The 21,844-nt window shown below is 40.5% G+C and overlaps 1 protein-coding gene across 1 annotated transcript in view; it reads right to left on the bottom strand.

Annotated features, from left to right (window-relative positions):
- LOC117550984 (gamma-aminobutyric acid receptor subunit pi) overlaps nucleotides 1-21,844 on the bottom strand; it is a 159,289-nt gene that overhangs the window by 11,186 nt on the left and 126,259 nt on the right. Inside the window, exon 6 of the mRNA XM_034223638.1 lies at nucleotides 4,702-4,784. Coding sequence (XP_034079529.1) covers nucleotides 4,702-4,784 — 83 coding nt within the window. The remainder of the gene's footprint in view (nucleotides 1-4,701; nucleotides 4,785-21,844) is intronic.

The raw sequence follows: 21,844 nt of genomic DNA, 5'->3' as shown, positions 1-21,844 counted from the left end.
CATAAATATAATATCAATTAATAAGAAGTGGTGATTAGGACAGAAAGGTGTGATTATTATCCTCTGTGGTGCATTTTTCTCATTTTTCTGCAGAGGGAGCAAGAGAATAAGAAGAGGAAGTGCAGTACGCTGAATCTTGAATACATGTCTATGATCTGTTTTACATGGCATGCTCATTATTTTACTATTTATCTTCCCATTAAAACCCATATGGAGTCATGTATTATTGACAGGGTGAGCCACTGTGCTGAAAGCAACGTCGCTTAATGAAGGGTGACGGTGACTTTGATGCTGAAAGGTCCTGTTAATTCACAATGTTCTCTCTCATTGTACTCATTATTTCCCTTACCTAAAGCTCTGACATTTCAGTACAAATACAAAGCATGTATCAGAGCCCCCACTCAAAGTTACATAACATCACAGACCACAAAAGACTGTGACTATCTTCTGACTTTTTCTGCTGTCAGTAGGCACTAGATATTTAACCGCAATCCCGATCTAAATGCCGCACACCCTCCCACAACGACGCTTTCTTTAAACCTTCCTCCTGTGCAGAGGATCCACTTTTGGCACAACATTAAAAGAAGTAAATCCATTTATATACATCTTCATAAAGCAAGAGGGAGGGTAGGAATTGAAAGAGAGGAGACAACACAGCGGAGAGAACAGCAGGATGAGGGAGAGATTGTGAGACAGGGGGAGAAGAGAGGGAGATAGATGCAGATATTTAGCCTGGAATTATTAAAGGAGCGGAGGAAGGATCCATCATCCTCTCTGTTACCTAACTTTAACCTCCAGATGTCTTTTTGTCTGCTAAGTGGCACTGGAGCTGCCGTTACATGTTTTATTTGGCACAGAGGTCCTGGTGGGCTTCTGGCAGGGATCAGACTTAGCTTAGCCTGGCTGGCTGTTATCTAATAGCACGGAGCAAAAGCCAGATGAGCAAGGAAGGCTGTGGAAGGAAGGCTTTTTTCCTTCCTACCATCAGCTGACAGCCAAATAAAAACATACCTTGCCATGTTATTTAATCTTGATTTTAAACCAACTGCCACTGCATTGCCAATTGAAACCATTCCAACATTTGACAAATATTCTTCAACATCAATGATTCTCAACACATTAAGCCTACTGTCAGAGGTTTGGATATTTAAGATATTAAAATGTTAAGAGGATTTGTAAATATGCTGCCCAAAGACTTATGGGAGTTGCTATGCAAAGTACGGATCAGTAAAGGATCAGTTTTTTACTTTTTTGTTAGCTGATTTCACTCTGGTGCCCTGAATTGTGTTGTGAATAAACTCAGTTTATACCAGTTGGTTCCTCACTAAATCACATGTGTGTATTTGTGACATCTAAACAAGTATTAGTTGTCGTTCTTGATTCGATAAATATTTGCAAAACCAGTTTTTTGTAATGCTCCCAAGAGTGCATTGATATCCTTTATGGGTAACAAACATTATGCTTCTTAATGGTAATTTAATGATCACTAACTCCACAGGGAACCTTTATCTACTATGGCAATAGAGCTAGCTTAGCTTAGCGAAAAGGCTGGAGAAAGGCAAAGTGCTTGCCTAGCTATTTAGCCTATAATGCTAAGCTAATGGGTCATCACTCTAGCTGTAACATGACAACATGTTGAAAGTAAATGAAAGTAGTTGCGTACGTGCAATTCCAAAAGGTTGACTTTATCCTCAACATTTTGACTTTATTCACTACAATTCTATTTTAGACCTTTCAACTTTAGTCTTGCAATTCAAAATAAGTTAAAACATATTCCTCCTCTCATTTCTTTCTCCTTATACCTGACCCATACACTCTTCCGTACTAAGAAGAAAGACAGGAGAGCTAATGATCTTCTCATCTTACTCTGGGCAAGAATTTGGCATATTTCCCTGTTCAACTATCCCAGATGAAGGATAAGATAAGATAAGATAAGATAAGGCAAGGCAAGGCAAGGCAAGGCAAGGCAAGGCAAGGCAAGGCAAGGCAAGGCAAGGCAAGGCAAGGCTATTTATATAGCACCTTTCAGCACCAGGCAATTCAAGGTGCTTTACAAAAATGAAAGACATTCAGACAAAGGCATAACATATATTAAAAGAAACATTAAAAGAAAAACAAAAAATGAAAGACATTAGGAAAATGGCATTTAAAATCAGTCATTAAAAAGAAAAGCTAATAAAATAAACATTAAAAGATAAAAGTTACAGTGCAGTCTAAGATATGAATAGTTCAATTATTTCGGTTCTTGATTTTTAATGTATTCACAGAACCTCCCTTTGGAAATCCGAAAATGTCCATCCCGATTGTTAATTTATACTGATTGTTTTCACCATGTTATGCTCGCATGACATCCACAATCGGACCCTCAGGAGGGTGTACTAGCCCCCTACTCTGCTTTGCGTTCCATAACAAAGTCTTTAAGTGTTACCTGAACACCCCGTGTTACCAAAACACTATTTTTCACCCGTCGGTGATGTGATACTTGTTCCTCAGTACAAATCACCCAAAAACTGATCGTAAACCCTGGCTACGACGGATATCCCAAATATCCTACTTTCGAGCAGTCCCTCTCATAAATGTCATGGAGTTTAATTACGTTTAACTTTAAACAATTTAGACACTGTACATCTCACCGAGCATTGAAAGCCTTCTTTATTTTTACCCTTCATTCCATCTTCATGTTCTTGTAATTTATTCTTTAGGTTCTTGATTTTTAATTTACTCAAAGAACCTCCCTTTAGAAATCCGAACATTTCCGTCCAGATTTTTTATTTAGACAGACTGTTTTCACCATGTTTTGCTTGCATGACATCCACAATCGGACCCTCAGGAGGGTGTACTAGCCCCCTACTCTGCTTTGCGTTCCATAACAAAGTCTTTAAGTGTTACCTGAACACCCCGTGTTACCAAAACACTATTTTTCACCCGTCTGTGATGTGATACTTGTTCCTCAGTACAAATCACCCAAAAACTGATCGTAAACCCTGGCTACGACGGATATCCCAAATATCCTACTTTCGATCAGTCCCTCTCATAAATGTCATGGAGTTTAATTACGTTTAAATTAAAAACATTAAAAGAAAAAATACATGGATAAAAGTTACAGGGCAGTCTAAGATATGAATAGTTCAATTAAAAGCAGCGACAAAAAGAAAAGTCTTCAGCCTGGATTTAAAAGTAGTCAGAGTTGCAGCGGACCTGCAGGTTTCTGGGAGTTTGTTCCAGATATTTGGAGCATAATAACTGAACGCTGCTTTACCATGTTTAGTTCTGACTCTGGGGACAGAAAGCTGACCAGTCCCTGAAGACCTGAGAGATCTGGATGGTTCATAATTTAGCAGGAGGTCAGAAATGTAATTTGGGCCTAAACCATTCAGTGCTTTATAAACCAGCAGCAGTATTTTGAAATCTATTCTTTGACACACAGGAAGCCAGTGTAAAGACTTCAGAACAGGAGTGATGTGATCCACTTTCTTAGTGTTAGTGAGGACTCGAGCAGTGGCGTTCTGAATCAGCTGCAGCTTCCTAATAGATTTTTTAGTGAGACCTGTGAAGACACCATTGCAGTAGTCCAGTCTACTGAAGATAAAAGCATGGACAAGTTTTTCCAAATCCTGCTGTGACATTAGTATTTTAATCCTAGATATATTCTTTAGGTGATAGTAGGCTGATTTAGTAACTGTTTTAATGTGACTATTGAAACTCAGGTCAGAGTCCATGACTACACCTAGATTTCTGGCTTTATCTGTTGTTTTGAACATTGCAGACTGAAGCTCAATGCTAACTTTTATACGTTCTGCCTTGGCTCCAAAAACCATTACCTCAGTTTTATCTTTGTTTAATTGGAGAAAGTTCTGACACATCCAGTCATTGATTTGTTCAATGCACTTACTCAGTGTTTGAATTGGAGCATAGTCTCCTGGTGAAATTGTTACGTAAATGTGTGTGTCATCCGCATAGCTATGGTAACTTATTTAGTTGTTTTTCATTATCTGAGCCAGTGGTAGCATGTAGATGTTAAAGAGAAGAGGCCCCAAGATGGAGCCTTGAGGAACCCCACATGTCATATTTGTCAACTCAGATGTGTATTTACCTATAGAAACAAAGTTGTTTCTGTCCTTTAAGTAGGATTCAAACCAATTTAGAACTGTTTCCGAAAGTCCCACCCAGTTTTCCAGTCGGTCTAGTAATATGCTGTGGTCAACAGTGTCAAACGCAGCACTGAGATCTAATAATACTAACACTGAAGTTCTGCCACTGTCTGTGTTTAAGTGGATGTCATTAAAGACCTTTACAAGAGCAGTCTCAGTGCTGTGGGTAGATATTCATGTTCGTATGACAGTAATTTATGGCTGACTAACCAACACAGGAGAATACATCATGACTGGAATTGCACCCTGCAGTTTTTGTCTGCTGTGTGACATCACACACACACACACACACACACACACACACACACACACACACACACACACACACACACACACACACACACACACAAAGCACACACACACACACACACAAAGCACACACACACACAAAGCACACACACAGCAGCAGTTTAGAAGATGAGAGAAAGTGATCTGTTTGATCCTCGGGTTTGATATGATTCATTTGACATCACACCCACCTACCAAGTCCCAGCCAAGGCTTGAAGCTGCACAGAGCTGATTTTCTTTATTAAGTATGAAGTGTCCTTACAGCTCTCCAGTTGTAGTGTGCAGGTCTGTTTGTCCATGGGATACTTGGTCAGATCCATGTTGCAGGCCACGGTGGTGGTGATCCTAAAAACAAAAAGGTTGTTTTTATTTCAAGGGAAATTCCAATAATATACCTAAAGCATGGTATTTTATAGATCTAGAACATTAGTTTGAAACAATCAATTGTGCAGATGTGTGAATTATTTATCTGCTTTTTGGTTCAAGTTATCATTCATTTCTGTTATACATATGAAAGTATGCATGAATTGAGCCCTGAATGGCACAGGACTGAAGATCACTTTTAAAGGAAATAAAGGCTTCGCTCTGCATTGCTCTTGTGCTGGAAATCTGGGTCATGTATGAAAGCCTCTCACAGAATAATTTTGATCTGAAGTGCATCAAAACTTTAATAAAGATGCATTTTTTATCTAAAATCAAAGAATACGTACTTAATGTGGCTCCTTCCTTAGTGTTTGATTAAGACTTACGTCTCCTAAATCGGTTGGAAGGGACCACCAGAGCCTTCGGCTACACATCATTTTAGTGAATATGAATAACATACATTTTTGAGAATAATTTAAATACAATTACTATCTATGAGCTTTTGATAATATTACTATGTCAAATATATTTGCGAGGAGTGATGAGGCTGTAGCCTAATAAACATTTGAAACGTTGGTTGTCTGACTGAATGGGACAGTGATTTTGTGTATGAGATAAATAATGTTTTAATTGATATAGACCAATAAGCTATAGCGCATTGATTAAAAACCGTAGTGGAAAATAATAGTTAATCTACCATGCACATGGGCTGTAACAGCAATGTAGAAACTGTCTGATTGGTATCTCTAGTCTTTACTGTACTGACATTTTACATGTATATTAATAGGGGGAGTACCCGAATCTGAATCTGCTTTATGGTTTTTGCTTAATTTGTTCTGTTTTTAATTCAGTAGGTGCACCTGTATGTTCATAAAATAGTGTGTGTGAGCTTAACTGTGTGTAATAAACAAAAATGGATGGGCTCATGTGTTTCATTGCTGGTGTGTAGAGTACATATACCAACAGGACCTTTGTAAACCATAAAACATCAAATAAAGTATGTTATTTAATCTGGCCTTTTGACCGCTCAGTCTTAGGCTCTGGTCATTTCAGTGCTTTATCATGTATTCCCCTTGGCACAGCCCTGAAACATTTACCACAGCTGTCCTTTCCTCAACACCTCACATTTCCCACTTCACTCTGACCCTTTTCACAGCTCACTCCCTGACGTGAACATCCCTCTACCGTCCTGCTCTGTGCTGGCAAACCCTCCTCCCAGTTTCCTCTGACAGGGTGTGACCCTAAACTGTGAAGTTATCTCTAGAGGCGCAAAGTTCCACGAGGGATTCTTCTCATCTTGGCAGTGGAACCATTTTCAGAGAAAATTCTTAAATACAAGGATTTGTATTGGGATATGTATGCTGATGACTCCTCTAACTAACTAAGATATTACGATCGCTGGAGGAGACAAAAGCATAGTGTCTGAAAACAGGCTTTGTAAAGGTAAATCACATTATAGATTTAATCACACTATTACATCTATGAAAAAAATACCTTAAACAATAGAGGCAATTTACATTTTTAAACCATCAGATGGTTTTCCTACACTGATAAAAATTAGTAAATAATACTGTGATTATGTGTTTAAATCCTACAAGAAATTACTAATAATTTTCTTTTACTCAAAATCTATCCTTTTATTTAATGTGTTACTTGAATTTGCAAGTAATTTTGTATCTTCATTTTGATAAGTAATGTTAAATCATAGCACAAAGTAAATGTTAACTAAATTAATGTGTTGACCTACAACCTGTGAAAAGCTAGTAAAATGTACAGGGCAATGTGAGTAAAGGTGGGCGACGCCCCTGATGACGTCAGATGAGATTGCGCACAGTACAGACATTTGAAAAAAAGCAGTCACAGACGATTGAAGAGAAGAAAGCATGGACCCTCGTCTAAAATGAATACTCGTGGATTTTGAATCATGTAAGTATATGTATGTACTTTATTAACTTTGTACATCCCTGTTAGCTTCTCAGCTTAATGTGGATATCAAACAAACCAGTCTTTCAGCTTAGCAATTTAGCTAGTTAGCTAATTTAGCCTGCTTTCATGGACGAGGCACACACAACATGTAATACTTTGTGGTTTAGTAGTTGTTTCAAACTAGTCAACAGCTGGCGAAATTCACTGTTTTGAATTAAAAAAATGTGGCAGTGGGGAATAGAGAGGCAAAGTCCCTCCCTTTCCGGTGGAACACATGGGACCTTATTTCTGAAAAATTATGTATTGAAGTCAATGGCGAGATAAAACGTATCTTTCGATCCCGGTTGAATTGTGCCATGAATTACACATAATGATGTTTGTCAATCTTAAAAAATATTTTCCACGTAAAAAAAGTCACAGTTTGTTGTAAAACTGTTGAAATATAAGACAATGAAAAATACACAACTAGAAAGACTACAAATCCCAGAGTCGCGTAAGTGATGTCATAACTGATGTCATAATTGTTTTCCTCCACTAAATATAAGAGATAGCTAAGATAAGATAACTTTAATAAGATGCCTGTGTACTTTGTACCAGGTTGTAATCATACATAGCCGCGGGAAGTCATTTTGCTCAGGAGGTGCTGCCAAAAGTGGGGAGGGAGCCGCTTAAAAAAAAAAAAAAAAGGGCGGGCCGGGCCCGGCTGTCAGCGATACGAGCCGCATAAATTGTTTGTTAAAGGCGAGACACGGCAGGCAAAAACATCGTTTTTCATGCACTGGTCAATTTTGAGATGTTGTGCTATTTTGATTCCATAACATGTTTTCTTTCAGGCTTTTGGAAGGAAAACGTACAAAATACACATTTAAGTGTTCATGTTACTATAGTTTGTCTATTTGCATCTGTATATTTCTCCTAAATTCACCAAAAGTTAGCATTCTAACGTAACAAAGTACCGCGACCGCTGTTTGCACAATGTCATTGTTGGAAAAGCTCCGTCTCTCCTGCACAATCTCATCGGATCCAAATATGGTCATTTCCTTTGTATCAGCAACCAATCGTGAAAGTACAAAGGGTCTTAAACCAAGAAACGAAATCTCATTGGCTGGTGTCAATTTCTGACAACGTGATTCGTTCAGATGCGTCACGTGGTGTGCTAAAACACTTCCTGGTTAGCTTTCCGCTAGAAATTTAAATCTCGAAATGGCAAAAGAACGGCGAAAAAAACTTTCACAGAGAAGACAACAACAATTGTCACTTGCACGAAGCAAGATTAAACAAAAACCAAATGACCCCGAACATGAAATACCTTCACGGAGTGCGTCGAGGCGCAAGCAGTCATCCAAAGAACAGGAGGGTTTAGCTAGCGCCTCACTGCAATCTTTAAAGGTCATTTTCTCAAAATGAGTTTTTTCTCCTACTCTGAGTTCGAAATGTCCATTTCAGTTGCACTTACATACACCAAACCTTCCAGTTATATTCCTATCAATATTATGAAGGCTTTTACTGAAGGGTTTGTTCATATATCATTCATAGCCTGAATTATATAAGATTTTATACCTAGAAACATGGCGAAAATTGATATTTTAGGGCTGTTGACAGTATTTTCTGATTTATGGAGTGATAAAAAGAGATATCCAAAATCCCTTCTGTAAAAGCCTTAGATGCTAATATGACTACAAAATGAAACGAGAATTTTGAACCTGGCTTTATCCAAAGTTCAGATTTCGGTTCCTGAAATGTGTTAAAACATGCGCACATTTAATGAGATAATGGCTCATTTGCATATTGAGAAAACTTGTAATATAAGAAACAATTGCCTTATTGTAGGTAATTAACTGGAGAAATTACCCTATTCACCTGGGGTGTCTCGCCTTAACTAGGCTTAATAAACCATTATAGACCTACATCACTTAGCAACAGCTGCACTATGGGTCTTACAAACCTACATAACATTAAAAATAGTCAGAAAATATTATTTACAATATTAATAAAACTATGAATTCAATTGTAACTGATTGACAAGCCAAAACACTGCACAGCGGCAGCAGCATTAAAGGAAAAATATCGTCTTACCTTGTGTTGGGGCTTCACAAAACTCCAAATGTAGCCTGGGGTGGCACTAATGAAGACCCTCATTAGAGCAGATACATCCACATTGTCCAAAATGTTACAATGGACATGCATAAAAGTCAGATGTGTCAGTCTCTTCTGTGTCATATTACTCTAGTTGTAGAGGTGGTGGGCTGAGGAGTAGCTGGTGGTCCACTATTTTTATTGGGTTGTTTGTTGGAGAAAAAAATCCAAAATCCTTTTTTGCGCCATTCTAGAAAGTTGTCACTCTGCAGTGTGTGTGTCGCGTCAATTACGTCACTCTCCCACGACCTACGACCTAGATGACTCGGATTTTATTTATTTGGAAAATAAATTCAAGCCACCTGATATATACAAATATATACAATGACTATTATATGCTACTGTATACAGCTAATTTTATTTTAAGTAAAATCATAACTATTTTATGTAGTTTAATCATTTTTATTTAGGTGGTCACTCAGTTTTTCAAATGTACACCACTCGCCAACAGGGGGTGCTGCAGCACCCATACTTCCCGCGGCTATGTAATCATACCAGCAATGGGTCTTGCTCGTTCTTTCACTTCCCTTCTGATGAAAGGACCAGGAGTGGCTGGATCAAGTTAGCTACCTAGCTACATATGTAGCACCTCATTTCAGACTCCAGTTTATAGCTTCCTGCCTACGACCTGACTAAAACCAGTATCGAGGAATGTTAAGCCCTCCCACTATTTCCAAGAGGGCGTTGCCAGATTTTAAATTTCAGGTTTTAACCAGGCGATGGCGCTTCATTCACAAATACAGAAAGACAAGTTTCATGGACTTGCAGTTGTGTTTTGAAGAGCATTTGAACACATCAATATTTTAGATCAACTAAAGTATATCTAATCTTGTGATTCAATAATATATAGTCTTTATATATTAAATAATCATAATAATAATGTAAATGTTTACATTACACTTCTTTATTTGTTATGCTCATACTTTTACCTTTACAATCGTTTGCTTTAATATGCAGTATATTTTTTGTATATTTTTTGTGTTTGCTTCCTCCTGCTCCCTTTCGGACACATACTGTATGATTTATTATTATTATTTATATGAAGATATTATTAAGATAAGATGTTACTTTATTTTCTATTCATTTTAGTTTAGAATGTGCTGTCCCACGGTAATTCAGAAGGCTCACAGGTCACATTCCGACCATTATTTAAAATAATAGGTGCCTTCACACCGTCTACAGTTTGATTTGTATAGAGCGAGCTCTGTGGCTGAATGGCCAGCGATTATGTGTGGCGCATTTATCATAGGTGATCAGAGCTAACTGCCTGTCGTCAGATTTCATTTAAAAAACAGGTCTGATTTTAAGACTATTTCTGCGCTCTTAAAGAATGATAAGAATAAGAATAATGCGTATTGAACTGGTTTAATTAATTAGTGAGTTTATTTAACACTAGAACCGCCAATCGGGTCAATTTGTGTGATGTGTGTTGTGTGTGTGCAATGTAACTTTTTGTTCAATAAAATATTAAAGTCTCCCAGTCCATGACTTTTCCTGAAAGTGTGTTATGTAGCACCCTATGTTGTTAAAAATTGCATTCTAATAGCGGGATTTGATGGTGTTAGGTAGGCCTATACAAAAACCTCTGGCGGTTCTAGTGTTAAGGTAATTAGGTACAGTAGAAGCCCTTTTTTATCAGTAACGAATTTAGCAGTCAACTAACTGAGGGTCACTTGCAATGACAGTGTTGTGTCCAGGGGCGCCGTAAGGGCCCGTGACTGACAGGGGCCCCAAACATTTTTAGAACATTAAGAAAAAATGTTTAAGTAATCTTTCATCAATCATCAATAATTAACATTAATATAACGTCATATTGATGATGTACTCACTAAACTTACGATTCATTCCACTTTTTTTCTTCCAAAAGTTAATTATCCAAAGCATCGAACACCCCCCTCTATTTACATGTAATGGTTTGGTCTTGTCTCCAAATGCTGTGCGGCACCGCTCTTTCTAGCAGCAGAGAGTGAGAGCATGTGAGGAGGGATGCTAGTACTTACGTGTGTACAATGTCTCAACGACTAACAAAGTCAGGCTTTCAAAAAGAAAAGAAAGGAGAGAAAGACAAGAGAGAGGGACTAAAGGGCGACAGTATGTCACCCAGTTTTTCAAAAGAAAAGGTGGGTGTGGTCCATGAGTGGTGGAAATTAGTCTGTTAGCTAAGCTTAGTCCATTGTAAATAATACTTGTAATGTTTTGCTGACATTAAGTACTGTTAATATCTTCACAGAAAATTCAGAGGTTTTTAATTTCACTGCTCTTTTAGCTGACATTTAATAAATGCAGGTACATTTTTAGCAGCTATTCATACTAAATCAGTTGTCCCTCCCCCTGGTGCCAGGACCAACAGATCCATCTCTAGGCTCAGCAGCCCTGTCCCCCCATAATGCTTTGCAGTCTTGCCATGCTGTCCATTGAAAGCCAGTTGGCTAGAAAGCTGGACTTCAAGGACTTGATCAGTGACTTTGCCTGTAAGAAGGCTAGGCGCTGGGCTCTTGGTGAGTAAGGCTGAGCCAGGGCTCGTAATAACTGTTAAAGGGCAAGGCTATGGTAACGATATTGGATCACTACACACACGATGCATGATGAGAAAAAGACTAAGAACAGGTAATAGGCTCCGATTTAGCACCACCATCAGGCCTTTTCATTTCCATTTCTGTTTTGTTGTCCGTTTACACTTTAATACCCGCTTATTTTGTAGTTGGTATATTTAATACAAAAATCTGATTGATTTATGAATGTTCCATTCAAAAATGTTATTAAAAAGGCATGTACACCATAAAAGATGACTATTGAGGTCTATTGTCAGGAATGTTAGTGTTATATCAAATAGTGAATTCTACTGCAGCAGAATGTTGCATGTCTGCACAGTGTTATATGTTCACCACTCAGTGTCAGTAAATATTGTGCAGTTAGTATTGGACTACAAGATAGATGCAAGCCTGTACAGGTAGAGTTATTTAAAGCATAAATGAGTCGGTTGGGTTCTGGAGGTGTGGTTACAGCAATTGTGCTTGGTTGGCGTGGCCTGGGCCTGGTGGTGGGGCCCAATGTGATATCTTTTCATGGGGCCCAAAATCCCTGGCGGCGCCCCTGGTTGTGTCTAACTGTAAGCTTGTCACTCAGAGTAACCTACAGTTAATTTAGCTGCTGGAGAAGAAAGATCAGGGGGGAAGTGGGGGAAAGAGCTGTGGTTGATGGGCCATTTGTTATGTAAATTGAGAGCTGCCGTTTCATTCAGACTGTTTAAAAAACGGTAACAACGGACTATTTTTCTTAGCGGATGCATGTCAATTTAAATCAATACATACAACTATTTTTTAAATCAATAAAAACATTTTCTAAATCCATAAAAGCATTTCAATTAATATTGGGACATGTCGTTACTTTGTTGAGAATGTGGCCATGTAATAAGCGGGATAATTTGCAGCGACTTGTTCCTTATGGGGAAAATAACACCCTTCATGCAGCTCAAGATCCCTCTGCTACGCGTTAGGATCCTGATCTGCCGACGAGGCTCCATTAAAATATAAATATTTTTAGTGAATTAATGAGGCGAAGCCTGCGAGCACTTATGCTGCATTCATACATAACGCCCCCTTGCCACTCTACAACCAACCAAACAGAGTCTCCTTAATACGCCGCTCTATTTAACCTGCCAGATCTCTCTCCATGCATTGCTTGCTGCTGCTATTGCTGCAGCTACCTCGCTGCTGCTTGCCTGCTGCCACTGCTGTGTTCACTTGCTATTGCTGCGTTCATGTTCCTGCTGCTGTGTTTCATGTTGCTGCTGCTTGCCTGCCGGTGCTGTCCTTGCAAATGTCTATTGCAATCTCCGACTCTGGAACCGAATCATCATACGCAAGAAGCCGTAAGAAATACCTCATTCCCGAAACACAGGCTAGCTCAAAGCATGGTTCAGACGCCGCTGGAACGAGCCACAGCTCCCGCACGACACACATTCAGGTGTCCCTTCCGTACTCATCTGGAGTAGCTTTTAATATCCTTTGGGCCAGAGGAAGTCCCGAGTTCTACGCCAGCTCCGGTATCAACCCCTTTCTTGTGTGTCAGCTAAGAGTCTCTCGGTCGGCGGGTAATTAAACACCAAAAAAGGCAAGAGCAAGCTGACCCCGGCATTCCCAAAGTACCTGCCTCCCTGTCCTACCTTCTCGAAGTAAACATCAGCGCTTGAAGCCTTTAATTGCACGATATATTCCCGTGAACAAACTCGATTTCCTCTGCCTGCATGAAAACAAATGTTTCTACTTCCGCGTTCAACCACTTGTGCCACTGACGTCACACTCCCGAGGATTCTGGGAATTGGAGTCCCAGATCCAGCCACGAGTTCTAGCTTCCTGCCCCCTGCAGCAGCAATTCCTTAGGAATCGCATCTTGGCAGGTATATAATACTATTCTGCATAAGCAATGTTTTATTATGGAAATATTTGGCATGCAGTAAGTCATATTTGAGGCAATTATACAGAAGTTGTATGTGTATAAGTATTTATACTACTATAAATCAATGAAATTAAAAATGGAAATAAATTAATAATTTCCATCACGGGAATATGAAGGGAAGCTCGATACATTTTTGACCATCATTTTAGACTTCAATCTCTCCTACAGTGTATTTTCTATGAATACTGTACCATGAATCATTCTCTGCCAAGCGGCCATGTACATTTAATCACCTACCAAAGAAGAGTTTTTCCTTACAGGAATTAAGCTCTACCTGCAATATTCTGCCCCTCGCTGGGTGTGCCTCAGTAGGCCACATGCTGCAAATCGTTTCCAAGCTCTTTCTAATCACAGATGTTCGTCAAATGACCTTATCACAGGCTTAAATCAAGGTGTTTTAGCAGGTTATGCTGGCTCCCAGGGACCCATGTCTGTTGAAACCTGCACTCAAGACTGAAGTTTGCACTGAAGGAGCCAGGAGTATTACACGTGCTGCTATTTAAACGTTTAAAAACACGACAGGCCCCTAGCCTAGTGCTAGGAGGAATTATTCTAGCAACGTTTCTTGAACCGTTAGTTCCTCACGATTATTCTGTTAAGAGTATTAATAACTACTAAAGATTTTCCCGTTTCTTTGCTCTGTAGATGACATGGCAGGGAAAGCAGACATCCCATATGCCTTCTGTGGCATATATATTTTAAGGTTTTACAATCAAATGTGCATTTGGTTTCCATAGTAGCCTACGTTTCTTTGACACCTCATCAGAAGCAGTATGCTGGATTCTCTGCAACACCTGCAAGCACCCCTTGGTGTCCATATTTTAACCATTTCCTAGTTAACTTTCCCAGATAAAACTTTTCAACAGCTAGGCCTACCTCTTTCAGAACAGGAACTGGAAGCCCTTCCACACGTCTAGAATTATCGGTATCATTCTCGATAGTGTGCTGATGCAAGCTTCACTGCCACCAGACAAGCTGTCCCGCATCAGAACAGCCATAATTACAATTCATGTTATTTATTTAGCGCCTTTCCAAATGTTCAAAGTGCTCTACGTTATACTACATATTAGACTTGTAATACATTCAATACTGATTACTGCCTTCAATTATGGTCTCCCACTGGTAGTCTCTCTAAAAGAGATGTTTTATATTTATAAGGAACAAGCGCTAGCCTTTCTGTCCAAACCTTAAGGCACCATAGTCTTAGGTCACGTTCACACCTGCTTGGTTAGTACTATTTAATCGGTCCCTGTAGTGTTAACCCCTTGATGCGGTTCGTTGGATTGGTGTGGAAGCAGTCCGATACCTCTGCTCCGCTAAAAGAGGTGGTCTCGGGTCGCTCGCTAGTAAACTCCAGAGAGGTTCATTGCTGGTGTGACGCAGTCCGCATCAAAACATGGGAAACAACTATTTGTGCGTCATCGCTTGTTTTGCTATCTATGCTGTGTGCAACATCCAGTAACCTATAGGGTCATGCATTCATTCTGGTGACTGCTTACCTCACTGGTCCCCTGTGTACAGAGAAAGGCAGTGGTACAATCTCATCAGAGCCACCTGTCATCGGTGAAACCTCCTCACTGCATAACGTCGCATTTTGTGTTATAATGTTTTTAATGCACGTTGTCTGATTTATAATCCTATGCGCTGGCCGCAGAGTTTGCTGATGCACTCTCCAGATTAACAGCAGTATGAAAATAACCTGCCAATGCTCCATGCAGGCTACTGTAGAAATTGCTGGGATCTGCATTTTATCCGCTTAATGTCCCGCCAATTGTTGAAAAAGCATCTCCGTACAATGACTTTAGTTTACAGTTCATAGTCTGTTTGAGGTTGCCTGGGTGAACGCAAACCCAACCTTCTGCAAATGAAACGATGTAATACACTTGCGTCGGGTGTAAAGATGCGGACTATTCGGCATGAATGCAATCTTAGAGATGGCTATTACTCAGATCTTTGGTCCTTAGCCCCTCTGCGACGAGTGGAAGGTTATGTTCATTCTTTTATAATGACCTTGCGGTGTCCTCAGATCCTCTCTAGTTACTTACAGATGCTGCGCCTTCTGCTGGTTCGGGGGATTTCACAATGAGTGGTTTGCCCCACCAGCTTGCCATGCCCTTCGTTCAACCAAATGACTCTGGATCTACACGTCAAGCCCCTCAAGGATTTCCCATATTCTGCCTCCAACCAAGAGCATGATTCAAAGCATACAATTCAGCTTGGTACTTTATCTTCTTCTGTCCCAACCTCCTCTGTGTACTTATGCAATAGATATAATAGTTGTTCATGCATTAATTGTATTTTCATTCGAATCCTGCAATCTTCAAGTGCTAAGTATTAAGCCACGGTAGAGTTCATTAATTTGCTCCTCAAGGGCCTTAAGAAGGCACGTCCTCCACGCAATGATAAAGACTGCCTCTTAACTTTGCACCCGTGCAAAGGTTAATGTATAAGTTCAGGCAAAGGGGTTTCACTATACATTGATAAACGTCAGAGGCAGTTGTTACAGCTTTCTAGTGGTTTCTCAGGTGGCGAATATACACAGACCTCTCACCTTTTAATCCTCAGCATAATCTCTCCCTTACTGAATTAACTTTGGAGATCAAATATACACAGTTTTGAAACATTCAATGTCTGACATTTCTGTTTGCGGAGTCAAGGAACCCCGAATAATCATCGCTAAAACTAACACTGTTTTGTTTGTCCTTTATCTTCCATGCTGAACTTCTCGCATCATTGCCCTCTGACACATGGGTCGGCACCCATGTTTATTCGATGGCTGCAAACCCAACGACGAGGGTTCTCCTCCAAGCTGCGTGATCTCTGCCTAAGCTGTGACCTGCCCCCAGATCGCTATTCCCACTGTTTAAGAATCTGCACAGCCACAACCGCAGCTCTATATCCGCCTACCTCAACCCTGAGTATCCTGGGCCGTTGGTCATCTTCTGCCCACCAGCGCTATATCATGCCTCACATGAATGAGATCCTTGCAGCACAAACAACCATGAGCTCTTGCACTACTCGATGATGAGTAACGTTCAAAGATGTATATCTGTAGAATTCTATTATTGCATACCAGGTGGTTGCTGGGTTAGATTATATTTATTTCATTATAGTATATTCCCCTCATAGCTGCATGCTTGGGGGGGAAAGCTCATTGTCGCTGCCTCAAAGACCTAGACACAGCAGTCTTGATAGGTAGTATATTCCCCTCAAAGCCGCGGTGCTGGGGGGGGGTCGGCACTGGTCACTTCCAGGCCTACACATGGCAGTCTCTCTAGGTAGTATATTCCCCTCAAAGCCGCGGTGCTGGGGGGGGTCGGCACTGGTCACTTCCAGGCCTACACATAGCAGTCTCTCTAGGTAGTATATTCCCCTCAAAGCCGTGGTGCTTAAGGGGGAAGGCTTTTCGGGCTGTTCCCGGGCCTTCACATAGCAGTCACTAGGTAGTATATTCCCCTTAAAGCCGCGGTGCTTAAGGGGGATGGCTTTTCGGGCTGTTCCCGGGCCTTCACATAGCAGTTTCATTAGGTAGCATATATAGGTAGTATATTCCCCTCAAAGCCGCTGTGCTGGGGGAGGATGGCTTTCGGGGTGTTCCCGGGCCTTCACATAGCAGTCACTAGGTAGTATATTCCCCTTAAAGTCGCGGTGCTTAAGGGGGATGGCTTTTCAGGCTGTTCCTGGGCCTTCACATAGCAGTCACTAGGTAGTGTATATAGGTAGTATATTCCTCTCAAAGCCGCTGTGCTCGGGGAAGAATCGGCTCTGGGCTATTCCTCAGGCCTACACATAGCAGTCTCACTAAGTAGTATATTCCCCTTAAAGCCGCTGTGCTTAGGGGGAATGGCCACATGGCAGCTCGCCAGGCCCTCTACTTATCAGATTTACATCACCAGAGTCAGGCTCGGGCTACGCAGTTTTGGGGGATAGTTATTTGATCATCACTCATCGTGCTATGTATATCTATGGAGTGATGATGCCCGAGCCTAGTCGCCAAACTTAACTTAACTTAACTGCTTCTAATAAACATGTTAAAGGAACACGCGAGTTGTCTGACTGAAATGGGGCGAAGCCTGCGAGCTAGTTCAGGCAGTCAACTCGAGCACTTATGCTGCATTCATACATAACGCCCCCTTGCCACTCTACAACCAACCAAACAGAGTCTCCTTAATACGCCGCTCTATTTAACCTGCCAGATCTCTCTCCATGCATTGCTTGCTGCTGCTATTGCTGCAGCTACCTCTACGTCGCTGCTGCTTGCTGCCCCACCACCACCCCAGCTTCCACCTGTAGGCTCGGGGGTTAGTTATTTGATCATCACTCATCGTGCTATGTATATCTATGGAGTGATGATGACCGAGCCTAGTCGCCAAACTTAACTATATGCTGCTTCTAATAAACATGTTAAAGGAACACGTGAGTTGTCTGACTGAACTGAGTTTAGGCACGTTAATAACGATTTAATGAAGTTGAATACAGTATATTCATATGTGTCAGTGACTTCATGTCAATTCGGCGAACATAAACATAAATGATCGTGGTGAAGATGATGATTAAATTAGGATTAAAAATCGAGAGCCGGGCTGCATTTCCTCCCGTTCTTATTTTTCGACTGAACAACATTATTTTGTTAAATAACAACATGGTGATGTTTTGTAAATGATTACATGTCTCTTATTTAGCACAGAGTATGATATCTGTGACATATGGATCTTAACAAAGTTCTGCTGTACATCCAGCGTACTGTATCTGACTTTATTTCACATGAGCTCCGGTGTGGAACCCCACTGCACCCCCTGGTGGATCAATGATCGATTGCAGCTGGCTTCATAATAATTACATTTATTTATCACAGGGGCGGTCTCAAGTCAAGCTGGAGGTTTTCCCTTGAGCGAGGGCAGATCACGTACCAATCACGGCCCTCGCGTTTCGCTGTAGCGCTTCATTTCAGACAGTTTGAAACATGAGGGCCGTGATTGGTACGTGATCTGCCCTTGCGTTTCAAACTGTCTGAAATGAAGCGCTACATCTGTAGTAGCAAGCACGTTAGTTAGCATTACAGCCTTAACCTTGTCATTTGTATTAGCCTTAACATGAAGTAACATGAAGTAACATGAAGTAACCAGAGTTCCCGTTAGAATATTTTTTCGCCGGTCAACATGTTCGTTCAAGTTTAAATCTTCCGGTGTCGGTACCATATGTGTTCGGGGTCCGTCTCTTACCAGTGACGTCACGACGTAATGACGTCAGTGACGTCAAAGATCAGTGGGGCCTTCTTTTTACTGAAACATGATGTTTCGATGTATATTTCCATTGAAAATGCTAACCGCTAGCCGCAAAGCTAGCATCGCAGCCACTGCTCCGTTTTTGGAGACTTTGCACACGTTATTCACAAACATTTTCACACGCTAAGAGTATGGGAGTACTTTCATTCGCTTCGTCTTGATCTGTAGATGTGATTTGATGTGTCCCCCAAAAATAACAATCGACAGTGTAAACATAATTATGTAAATAACCCAATTTGTGTTCTGTGAAACGGAAAAGGATTTTACATTGTTTTTGTTACTTTTCGTTGCAGTGTCTTAAATGTAATTTAGGTTAACTTCCTGTTTGAAGTTGTTGCTATGGAAACAACATCACGGAGAAAAAAGTAATATCTTTTACATATAATAACGGACAAAGTAAAGAATGAAGTGTAGGCTATGTTTAAATGTTCGGAATTTGACCGTGTATGATGGTCCTCTTGAGTTGCCGTACAGCCAATGGCGTACAGCCATTGCTCCGTTTTCATGTTTTTTTTACATGTTTTTCACAAACATTTTCACACGCTAGGAGTATAGGAATACTTCAATTCGGTTCGTCATGATCTGTAGATGTGATTTACCCCTGGGTAAATTACCGTACAGCCAATCACAATGCATGACGTCATTGGTAAGAGACGGCCCCCGAACACATATGGTACCCCGAACACATATGGTACCGACACCGGACAAAATTTGAAAAGTGCCGGTCAAAGGTCTTTTTTGTTATTTATTGAGCTTTAAAACAAATGGATATGATTCGATATTAAATAAACTAATTATAGTAGATTAACTATTCAAAAGTGTACAGTAATTTACAATAACACGGGAATAATAAACGGAGCGCTCTCTCCCTCTCCTGACAGCCCGTCAGTATCATGAAGCTCGCGGATCAGTGATGAGTGACCCGACAGTAAAACTAAACATATCTATAACTAGTTTAGGTAGTTTGAGAGGTAATTAAAATAGCTACGTGTGATATTCTAACCTGAAGTGTGTGTTTTGTTCCGCTCACCGCTGCATGTGATTATGCAGAGCTGCGTGTCGACTCGTCAGCAGCAGCTGATCTCTCTCTCTCCCGTCAGATTAGACTTTACTAGCTAATGATAGGACTACCTGCTTATTAAAGGGATAGTGGAAATCCGCGAATTTTGGGTTTAACTTATGTATTTTTATAAAAAATAAGCATAATAAACAATTTTTTTTTATTTCATGCGCCTAGTTTCATTTTATTTTCAATTTTACTGCGCCCTCTCAAGGAAACGAAATTCTTCGGGTGATGACGAGAGCATAGGAAGACGGGCACAAACAATGGCGGACATTCAATAGCATTTGCATGTGAATAGCCGACCTTTATTATGGTACCGAGTATATTGCCATAAATATGATGATTGATTATCAGTAAAAAATTCTACGTGACACAACGACATTGGATTAACCTTGAGATGCGTTTTTATTCCGTTGAACACAACTTTTGATCACAAATCAAAAAAGGTAAGACGTAATTATTGTAATATTTTTGGAACCGGATGTTGTTTACTTTCTCTTTTCTGGCTGATAGCTCCAGGAATTCGAGGTCTTACAGTGATGACATTACATGTGTGGAATCTGTGGAGTCTCAGCTTTAAATCGTATATCTTGTTTGTGCAGTTAAGATAGTAATAAGGGCATTTCTACCGTGTGTTGTGTGTAAAAAAAGCGTTAGCATTAGTTAGCATTGTTTCGCTCAATGCTAATTCAAAGGCTTGGTATTACTCGTGTTTTTTCTAGCTAACAATTGTTCTTATTGTCAGTTAGCGGAGTTTCTTACCTTTAAAAGGGTATGAAACATTAATAGTTTCATAAATGTTAAGAAGCCCTGAGACATGTGAGAGAAAAAAAACTGTGGGAGGGGTCCACTGGGGGGACCTTCGGGCTTAACTGGTTAACAATGATTAATATTTGTAAAGGCTACAGGTGATCTTAAGATGCGTGAGCTATGCTTAGGGACCTACCAGTCAAGATTATTTGTGCGTAGGGGTGCATCATCTGGCGCCTGGTTCTGGTCATCCTCGCCATTGCCCATGCCGTGAACCATCACCTCGGGCTCGGGCTCGGGCAAATAAGGATGTAATGGTCCATCGTCTGGCTCAATATTGTCACCATCGTCGCTTACTGAACCGGATTCAGATTCAGTTCCTAAAACGACATTTTCGTAGGAAAGCCGAGAGGATGTTTCTGACTCGCTATCATCACTGGATACCTCGTACAATCCTTCTTCTTTGTCTGGTATATTTGCCCTTCCACGTTCATTCTGCATAGACGCCATGGTTTGTTATCGTATCGTCTTCCTAAGTTTTCGTCACTTCCGGTTTGGCTGAGTCGAACATTTCGTTTCTAAACAACTTCGGGGAAGCTGCAATAAAGTGCTTCTAACATGCGTAAGGCAATTATTATATATTTTTTAATCAGGTGTGATTGTTTTGGTACGTAATTATGCTTGTATATAAGTTAAAACGAAACTATTTGAGGTTCCATTTCCACTATCCCTTTAAAAGACACCTAAACAATAAGCTTCGCTATGCAACCGGGTGAGGCCGCAAAGTATAGCGCAGCATTATGCATCAGTTGCGCAAGTTGCGCAACTGATGCGGTATTGCGCGTATGATTTTATCGGTCATAGTCCGGTAATTACCGGCTAACGGGAACTCTGTAAGTAACCCAAAATGTTAAACAGTAAGAGTAGTAGTCATATTTCGTGAACTCTTTGAAGAGTACTGTCACACCGGTGTGATCATTCTATAATACACCGTTTAAGCCTGGATGCCCCCGGGGGAGACATGCTAACGCTACATTAGCATTGGCGATCTATTCTACTTCATGCTATCTGCACAAATGGTTAACATTGAACATTAAAAAGATCAGGCAGTTCAGAGAGAATCGAAGGAAGGCAAGCAGGCAGGCCTTCTTCTGGACGTGTTTCATTGTGGTGATGATGACAGTAGTGACGGCCATCTTGGTGACGTGTGTTGTGCAAGTCCAGAGATGTAGTTCATTGAGCGGTTTCACAAAAAAAAGTGTTACTTCACAGTTTTACGGCAAAAAACAAAAATGTTTACGACATGACAAACTTCATACAGTGGGGCAAAAAAGTATTTAGTCAGCCACCAATTGTGCAAGTTCTCCCACTTAAAAAGATGAGAGAGGCCTGTAATTTTCATCCTAGGTACACTTCAACTATGA

This window comes from Gymnodraco acuticeps, unplaced genomic scaffold, assembly GCF_902827175.1.
Source record: "Gymnodraco acuticeps unplaced genomic scaffold, fGymAcu1.1, whole genome shotgun sequence".
Lineage (NCBI taxonomy): Eukaryota > Metazoa > Chordata > Actinopteri > Perciformes > Bathydraconidae > Gymnodraco > Gymnodraco acuticeps.
Note: the sequence above shows the minus strand (reverse complement) of the source record. Positions and strands in the feature narration are given on the sequence as shown.